The sequence below is a fragment of the Biomphalaria glabrata genome, chromosome 17 (assembly GCF_947242115.1).
Source record: "Biomphalaria glabrata chromosome 17, xgBioGlab47.1, whole genome shotgun sequence".
Lineage (NCBI taxonomy): Eukaryota > Metazoa > Mollusca > Gastropoda > Planorbidae > Biomphalaria > Biomphalaria glabrata.
Window position 1 is genome coordinate 5,312,938 of NC_074727.1, and position 10,284 is coordinate 5,323,221.

General features: G+C 35.0%; 1 protein-coding gene across 1 annotated transcript; it reads left to right on the top strand.

Annotated features, from left to right (window-relative positions):
* The first annotated feature begins 200 nt into the window (after positions 1-200).
* Positions 201-5,258, top strand: LOC106052022 (uncharacterized). Its single transcript, XM_013207266.2, has 3 exons — positions 201-522; positions 1,887-2,039; positions 3,111-5,258. The coding sequence occupies exons 1-3, from the start codon at positions 273-275 to the stop codon at positions 3,311-3,313; spliced, it is 606 nt and encodes a 201-aa protein (XP_013062720.1). The 5' UTR covers positions 201-272; the 3' UTR covers positions 3,314-5,258.
* Positions 5,259-10,284: the final 5,026 nt, after the last annotated feature.

The window sequence follows — 10,284 nt, forward strand, 5'->3', positions numbered from 1 at the left end:
TTCATATAACAAATAAACACTTTTGTACTTGCGTATTGACAAATATTGAATTACTCTATATTGATAGCGACGTAATGCATATATCCTTATGCCTAATTTAATAATTAACTTGCCCTTAATTATCTCTAAATACACATGAAAGAAAAAAGATATAAATTATAAACGAACCTTTTTACGACTTTAAAATAGACTCGCCCAATGTCGCCAAGTCACCAGGACAGGTGCGCGACCTATATTTTTCTGATGAGGAAAAGACACAGAATTTGTCGAAAATGGGCATGCTTGGCATCGTAGGATTTGGCTTTACTGCCGGTGCCTTGTTGTTTATGATTGTGGCCTTTGCTAGCCCTTACTGGGTTGAGTCTTTTGAGGAATTCAAAGGGACATTTGTCAAGCTTGGTCTTTGGGAGTTTTGTTTTAATGATTACACCTTCTACAAGGATTACAACGGCAAGCGATACCTGGGATGTTTCTATGTGTTCTCGCCAGAGATAAGACCGATCTGGGAGTGGGTCTCCCCTCGTAAGTACAATACGAAATCCATATAAGTTGTTGATGTAACACAATATAGGACTACTGATAATTTTGTTTTTGAAAGGACATATAGAGTTTAGCTATTATTGGGATGAGAGTAGGTCAAATCTATAGATATAGATCTACAATGCGGAAGCGATTGTCAACAACCATACAATAATGGCAACCGGAAATAGATGAGTTCTAGTCTTTAAATACTTAGAATCTATAAGACTATATAGATATAGCAAAATATTATTAGTTACTAATTAAGATGCTTATGACATATAACTTTGATCATTTAATCTAGATCTATAATTCTATTAGATCTACAGCTAGAGTCTATTACTTGAAAATTTACTGTTAACTTAAACTAGTCTAGATTTACTGTTTCAAGCCTTTTTTTTTTTTTTTGACAGGTTTTACTAGCTTTAGGTTAGGCCATTTAATGATTTATTATGATTTAGCCAATTTAGGGCTCTACTCATAGTTAAATAATTAAAAAAATAAAGTGATTTATAAATAAAGAATAGAAGATTAAAGTTGACTGTCGCTTAGTTGTACAAAGTTGTAGAGCCTTTTTAAAAACAACACAAGACACAGATATTTTACAAAGAGAATTAGATGAATTACAGAAATGGGAATCAAATTGGAGCATGTCTTTCCACCCAGAAAAATGTCAGTTGTTAAGAGTAACAAAAAACTAAAACAAATTAATTCAACTTATCTTATTCATGGCAAACCAGTAACACAGACTAAAAACGCAAAATACCTAGGTGTTATAATAAATGAAAAACTATCATGGAAACATTAAGAAACTGGAACAGACACAAAATAGAGCAGTGAGATTCATAACAAACGAATATTCACATTTGACTAGAGTAACACCTTTAGTAAAATCATTAAATTTAGAAACCCTCAGGACAGAAGGCTCAAAAGTAAAGTAGCAATCATACATAAAACACTGAACCATAATTTTCAAATACAAAAACAAAATTTAATAAAATACTCTGAAAGACACAAAGATAAAGGCACATTCCTCGTCCCATATGCTAGGACAAATTTGTACAAATACTCCTTCTTCCCTAGTGCTATTAGAGCATGGAATGGGTTGCCTGAGCTAGCCAGGAAAACCAGTGACTTGGCAGAATTTAAGTCATTGGTTAATATGCATGACTAAATGCATGACACGTAGGACGTAATCATCTTCTTTTTTGAAGTAACGTCTGTATTATATAAGATAAGATAAGATAAAATATTAATATAACCCTCTAGATCTATGAATAGACCTATTATTTTTGATAATCATTATATATATATCTAATTATTAATTATTATTATTATTTATTGCTATTTTTTGTTTTTCTTCGCAGCTTGGTTTGTGTCTGTTCAGGTTATGGTTTCAGCATCTCTTTTGTTTATCTTCCTTGTGACCGTGGCCTTGACATTAAACACATTCAAACTCTTCCCTAAACATTTACAATATGCACTGCTTACAGGAACTGGTGCAGCCATGTTGTTTACTGGTAAGTTGAAACATCCACTTATTATTACATCTGTTGATTCCATGGACTTACTTAGACATAGTCCACATAGATCCTGTCTCCACAAAGATCTGTGACATCATGGTTATGAAACAGAAATAATATAATGACCTTGAAAAAAACAAAAACAACAGTTTCTTACCAAAAAAAAATCCATAGTATGTATTTAAACCCATTATTTTAGTGTCAACTCAATAAAATGTTTGTTTTTTTTCTTTAGGATAAATATTTAAACATTTCTGCACTCCTCATCCTTTGTTCCACAGCACACAATCATTATTTAACTCATTATAAATCTTAAATGGTTGATTAATGTAGCTAGTTACCTATAGTACCTCAAAACTAATAATGTATGTATATTGCTAATGATTATATTTTTTTCAATAACTATCATTTTATAAGCAATGGAATAGATTGCTTTTACATCCACTACCTTTACGATCCTTTATCCCATTCCTAAATACCTCTTCTAATGGACTTATCCAAATATGCATCTCAAATTATAGTTGGCACTGTTATTCAGTTGTCTTGATGGTCTCAGGCTCAAACCCTGCCTGCTTCCATTCCCCATCATCCTGTGGGAGGTTTGGGCTTGGATGAAGATTATTTTCAACTCTGAAGGAACATCTGAAACATATCAAATGTTTTACAGATGTGACTTGTAAGCTGGACTATCGTTTGGATTTATCGATGGTCCCGGCTTCAACCCCTGCCCGCTCGCATCCCCGTCGTCCTGCGAGAGGTTTGAACTAGGAAGTAAACTATCTTCAACTCTGAAGGAACATCCGAAACATGTAAAACAAACAAAGTTTCATAAGTTCCTTCAGAAATGAAGATTATTACCTCCTATCTCAGGCCTAGGCTCCTACAGGGCATCAGAAAATGGTAGTGGGCAGAACCTGGCACCATCGAGCTGACAATCTGAATAGCATACTACATGTCAGGTAGTCATCGTTTTCAACTGTTATGCAATGGTTTATAATGAAAAGAGGTACGCGCCTAACAGACATTAGCTTTATTTTTGTTAAAATGTCTTTTTTTTCTTTCTTTTAGTTGTGGTCATCTTTATTGCCCTTGTTGTGTTTGGTGTCTACAAGGAAGACAGGCTGTGGATTCCTCGACCAGACATGAATCTTCTCTCCTGGTCTTATGGTCTATGCTGTGTGTCTGGGTGGCTTTGCCTCTTTGCTGGCGTATGCTTATTGCTTGCAGGGAAAGAGAAAAAAGATGAAGATAGACCGAAACCTTATATGTGATTGATAATGTAGAAGAATTAAGAAAATATCTTTTCTACTTTCAATAAAATTTCATGTCTTCAATCAAGCTAGACTATGGTGGCATAAAATCCAGTCGCTGTTTAAAAAAGAACAACTTAGTATTGGTACTATTATGAGCTCAAAAGGACTACTACTTGCAAGATTCTATTAAAAGTGAACGTTGAATTTGACAAGAAAGTAAATATTTAGATCAGTGTTTTCAACTTAATTATTCAGAATTTTTGGCCTATAAACCTTGTTGACTTGATTAAAACAATATAGTTATTTAAAAAATACAACATGAAGGTACCCATTGTCCACTAAATATGAGGTAGGGAAAATTTAGAGTCTATTTTAATTTCAAATTTAATTAAAATAGTTAGAAAGATCAAAACAATGAAATGTTTAAATGAAGCAAATAATTAATTGAGATTCTGCCCTATCAGGTGGTGCATTGTATAGAATCTCATGAAACATTCCAACCAACAATGTGTTTTTTGTATTCCAGATATTTTGTATATATATGTAGAAAAATTATTTGTTATATTTTTTTTTGTTATAACTTGTATATATTCTATATATAAACAAATAACATATTTTGTTTTATCAGAGTTTTGTTCAAAAAATTCCATCAATTCAATGATTTATTTTTTGAATGTTTATAATATTTCAAGACCAACATAAGCCAACATTTCAAAAACCTGATTTCACCAGCCTTATCATACAGCATGTACATATGTTAGTGACATTTTCTTTTGGAAGTAGGAAATCTTGTAAAAAATGTAGTGTATTTTTTGCGTTTGTTTTTTTTAGTTAGGTCATAATAAATGGAAGTGGTCATTAGTATTGTTACCTCTTCATACATTAACTTCTGGCCTCAGAAACAAGTAAATGCAAAAAGTAAAGTTTTCATTTCAAGATCTATAGGGCAGATGATAGAAAGGTCATTTGTTTCTGTGGCCCACAGTTAAGGAGGGTGTCATGTGGCCAGCACAACAACCAACTGGCTTTATTTTTTCCCGACTAATGTTAGGTACCTGTTAGAGTTGGTTGGACTTAAGGGTGCCCTGAAAACCCTGAAATTCAAACTCAATACCCATCTGTTTTGAAGTGCTTTGCCACTCAGCCATCATGTCCCATCAGAAACAAGTACACTTGTCTTATGTGACTATGTGTAACAATTTAAAATCAAATCCTTTTTTACTTTATCATTGAGTCATTCAGGGTTAATAGTCAGGGTTTATAATTCGCATAATATGAAAAAAAGATATACCATAACAAAAGAAAAATATGCTTAAAAGTTTATTAATTATTTTTTTAAAACAATTTTTGACATTAGATTAGTCAAGGTTTATGAATACTATACATTAATTAGATGTGAATTAATGTAATTCCACAAAAAAAAGAGTTAACACAATAATCAAGAAGCTTGTTGCTTCATTTTTAATATATATTTTTTGTATTTTATTTTAATGTAAAGTTGTAAAAATATGAAGCTATTGATTATTCAAGTCAACTGCTACTGGGTAGACTAAATATGTCATGGTAGTGTCACTTTGAGTTTTCAACTTCCCATTCATCTCTTGGACATCCAAACAAATATTACTGTTGACTGTAAAGATTGAAATATTTTTTTTTTCTTTTTTGTTGATGTTAACATTTAGTGGTTGAAAATCTATTCATCAATTTCAGTTTAAAGAAATTTTAATAATGCAGTTCAGTTTGACTTAAGAAAAAAATTGCTGAGAAATATGTCATTCCTTTTTTTTTTCAATTAGGTTAAAAAAAGTTCAATGAATTAATTTTGTTTTGGTTCTTTTGTATCAAAATAAGGTTTTTCATTTGTTCATTATATCATCGTTGATTTATAAATTTTTTTCCTTATAGAATTTGCTGAATCTGTAAATAATGTTGATTCTAAATAAATTTTGCAATATTTTTAAAATGTTTTTTGTTTTCTGAGTTTTTTAAGTAATTTTCTTTCTCAATATTTTTTTGCCAAAAATGTGTCTTTTTAGTATTTGGTGGCACTGGTTTCGTTTCTTCTGGAAGTTGGGGGTGAGGAAGTGGTAGACGAACTGCTTCTCAACAGCATTTTAATTTTGATTGGCTCAAGTTTGTGCTGGTGAGGCAAGTGTTCTATAAAATTGTACTTTCAAAACAATTCCAGTATTAATCCAAAATATCATCAAATTTTTGTCATCTATTAACATGCTTATTAAGTATATACTCCTTGGCGAAAAGAGAATCTAAATTGACCACCTGCGGACAATGGTTATGCTTGCTCTGGATGTGGCAAAATATGTAGGTCACAGCTGGGGCTGCACAGCCATGAGAAATACTGCATTCCTCACTAATCCTCGGACTTGAAGACAAGCCTTATCATGTATATCCTCATTGCAAGAACTCAGGGCTGATGCCCATACTGTTAGGACTCAAGAAGAAGATGAGGAGCAACCTCCAATAGACAGTTGCTTGGTATGTAAGTTGTGACAAAAAAATGTAGGTCATAGTTGGGACTAGGTCGTCACATGAGGTAATGCAATTTCCCTTCATCTTTTGCTTAACTCTTACTCTCCTAACTGACGATACCAACGTTGATTCCACCAGAATGTGGTAAATAATTACGGAGAGAAAGAGTTAAAGACGATGTCTTATTGTCATTATCATCATTAGTGAATTAATCTTTTTAGCTTTATGAAAAAATACTTCAGATTTATTGCTAATCTTTCAGATTGAACTACAGGTGATGAACAATTGAAATGTTAAGTAGGTAATTGACTTTCGTCAATTTTGACAAATGCCTTCAGGTTACTTCCCTTCCCTTAGATAATTAGAAGCCCTAGGCAAAGTGATTTTGATGGCCCCAAATGAAATAGAACAATACAATTACGCAATAACATTGGGGACAAGTTTCACTATTTCTTGTCTAAAAAATGGTTTTGAGTCGAGCGGCCCCGACCGATAGGAGGCCCTAGGCCGGCCCTGCTATGCCTTTATAGGCCTACTAATCTTTTTATATCTTGTATATATATTTGATTGAATATCCTTAATAAAGGGAGGTAACAGACTTATCAAACGTGTGATTCTAATTGTGTTGTCACTTGCAACGTATAGAGATCGGATGAATTCGCTATGTCGTAAATACGAAAATGCTATTCTGAAAAGAAAATTGATGCTTTCTGTCCTTTACTTCTATAAGGGTCAAGTCACTACGAAAAGGCCTTGTCGGATTTCTTTCTGGAGAGATCATCATGATGATTTATAGAGATGTAGGGCCTAAGCAAGCTGAGAATGAAGCGCCTCATTTTAGCTCCAAATTTATATGAACTTGGAGATGTCTTCTTTGACCAAGTAGTCAGAAGTGTCACAGATCACAGGAGATCTTTTAAGAAAATAAAAAGGCGGGATTCTGAGCACATCTGATTGTTTGATTAGCATCGGTGTCATATTTATAATATTACATGCCTATAAGTTTGGTCTTTCTCGCCACACGAGAACTGGTAAGTGGAAGAACCCATCTTTACAGGCGAGTTAGAGTTAACTTCCCTTTCTCTATAGCGTGTTTTGTTTTTTTCTCTACATCTCAATTGATTGATGAATTCCCCATTCCTCTGAGATTCGAACCTGATCCAAGCCACGTAATCATTAATCGCCTTTTTAAAAAAAATTACTTAAAGCTCCATATTTCGTGATCTGTTCTTTTATGCAGTCAGTTGAAAATGTATAGATAACTCTTGCTATACAAATATGCTGTATATTTATTCACAAGTTACTTCCCTTCTTGAGTCTGTCGATACTTCCTGTTAATTTCATCTTGAGGAAAGAAATAAAAAGACAAACATGTTTAAAGTGGGATTATATTTTTTTTTTAATTCTGGGGTTAAGAGTAAAAACATGAATAAGAAGAAACAGTAAAAAAATTATTTTAATCTGACGTTTATGAAGAACATAATTCTATCTAATGAGTAGGATATGCCTACACATGTTTTGAATGTAGAAAGTCTATACATCTATTTACAATAATGATATCACAGACATTGTGAACAAATAAAATTACAGTCGTTAAGATTCCAGCTCAGTCTAGGATCAACCTTCAAACACTGTATTATAAAAAAAAAAATCGATTTTTTTTTCAAAAAGTTTCTATTCTATGAATTACATTTTTCAGAACACACAAGCCATATTTCACAATGAAGTAGACAACCACATCAGTTTGACCGTACCGCATTTTTTAGGGTCATTTTTGGGGAGTAGTAGGCCTATGTGAATATAATCATATTTTCTCCTCTACTGATCCGGCACTCCCCCCCCCCTCTCTCTCTCTCTCTCTCTCTCAGGTCTTTTCCAATTCTTAATAATTTTCCATTACTTTGATCATCAACGTCGCAGTTCTCTTTATAATGATCTTGTTCTTAATGGGCTTGATTCGCAGGGCACCGACTCCAGAAATTAATAAAGAAACTCTTAGCCCGATGCCTTGCGAATGAAGGGACTCTACTTCATTTCTCTTGTTCGTGTTTTGACATGTTGAATAAGAGACGTAAATATTGCTGGAGAAACGCCGTAGGCTGAAATTATGAGAGTATAAGATAATGTCGTAAATTACTAAGAATAACAAAAAGGATTGAATATTTCTAAAGGCAATCAAACTCTATGTTCTTTAATCAAACAAACGAATATACAACCTTATGAAATTCATTCATATTAAGCACATTAATCTTAATAACTACTCTATGGTCCGCCTGAAAGATAAAACATAAGCATCTTTTGAATAAACATATCTAGGTTCATAGATTAGGCCCAAAGACGAAATAAGCTTGTTTGCTTTAAAGTGTTAGGTCGTAAGTTAAAAACACACGGAGTACAGTTGTATGCACCATCGTTGGTTTGACATGTTAGGCATGATACCGATGAGGAAAGATTATTACCTGCCTCAGGACGGCTGGGAATGGAGTAGGCAGGGTTCGAACCATGGGCCTTCGAGACGACAGTCCACAGTTCATACCACATGACCATCGCTATTTACCAAAAGCATATACAAGGTTCTAAACAAATTAATTATGTACAATAAAGATGCAGCGATGGAGGAGCTATATATGTATCCTACACTCTTAAACCATCATTTAAAACAAGAAAATGCTCGAAGTTAAAGATTTGAAAAGAAAAACATAATTAACTCACACAAACAGTTAATTTTAGAAAGTAACAACATTTAGTGCAGTTCAAGGAAGATAACGAGACGAGAGTGGCTTAGATGAATAAATATTATTTCCAGCCATCGTCCATTTTTTACCAGTGGTTCACTTAAGGGGCGAATGCTCGTGTAAAAGTAAGTAAAGTCCCCACTTCAGACCTTGCTATCTATAGGGAGGATGATAAGGTCATCTGCTTCTTTGGCCAACGGTTAACACGCTGGGTGTCAAGTGGCCAGCTAAACTTTTCACCAACTAAAGTCATGTACCCATCAGAGTTGGGTGGACTCAAGGGCGCCCTAAAAATCCTTATATTTAAAATCCCAGTCTTCACCAAGATTCGAACCAGAACCCAAGGTTAGGAAGCCTGGCGCTTAACCACTCCCCAATGCTCCTATGGGAAATGGATTTCTCTATTGGTGACAGCATGTCGGTATGTTATTCCTAGGATCCTTGACAGACATCGGTGCTGTGTCACGTTTTAGCTTATTTTCAACCTTATGAATGATTTCCCTGTCTCGCAGGCTTAGTGGCAGAAAGGGCAATAACTGTATATAGAAGTGGATCTTGGTCTCCAGGATAATTGAGTTGTCTACCAATGTCAGCTATAACAAGAAAGCTGAAAAGGGGAAAGCACAAACTAGGCCGTCCACGTCTAGGATAGTGTCGAGCCTTCTTTAAAGATCCAAAATCAGAGGTCACCAACTTGGAAGAGCCTTGGAAATCGCCTAAGACCGATCTCTGAGGAGAGAGAGCTTTCCGCTCTATAAGCTGAAAGGCGCTGGAGGATCTAATACTAAGAAGGTCTAAGACTAAGGCTGCTTTATTGATCCTTATAGGAATTTGTTTTGATTGTAAGTCTCAGATATTTTGGGTCCTCTGTGCGTTGAATGAAAACGAAGCACACCTAATGACCCAAACTAAAGGAAAACACAGGAAATGTCTCTCTGTGGCATTTTGCGTCTCGAGCGACTTCTCCCTTTGCAACTTCTCGTGTGACTAAAGAGGCCAATCCTTGATACACAGCTGCCGTCAAATGCTGAGCATCTACAATCACTGGGTTCTGTAGCGCTTTCTCACTTCCTTCTATTTCTGGTATGATGCCATTGGGAATCCGGGACCTTTCCTTTATGCTTGCTTTCCATTCGGATGTATCCAGTGCCTCTTTTTCCTAACTGTTAGTGTCGATTTTGAAGAGCTTCATGTTACGTATACATACATCAGTGTACCTTAGGCGTGGGCGACTAGCGCTCTTCTGCTTTCTGTTAGATTAAAATTGGACCATACAGGGGGTCTCGTGGGAGTGGACCTTGTTGCATTCTGTGAACATGACCAAGGCAGCCAGGACGCCTGTTGCTGATAACAGCGGGAAGGTCCTGACCCCCTGCACTCTTCGGCTCTCATGGTTATCTATTGTTTGTTTCAAGCTTTATTGCACACGCATATATCTTTCTACAGTTAAGGGGAAGCTAATTCAACTTAAACCACCACACCATTCAGGTACAATTTCTTTCCCCTGTTCGATGCCAAACAAATAAATATTTACAGTCTGACCCACCCGTCAGACAGAACAGTGTACACTGTTCTCATTCAAGCCGGTGAGAGGGAGCTCTTGTTCACTTTTGCTGGCCTAGAGTTCCCAGGGCCGAAGGCTCAACTCTACCTGACAGTTTAAGAAGAAGAAGAAATCAATAGTTAATTAAGTAATAAAAAAAAAAATTGATTCTTGTGTTGTCAGGTAAAAGAAATAATCGTGCAAAATTTCAGCTTGATCCG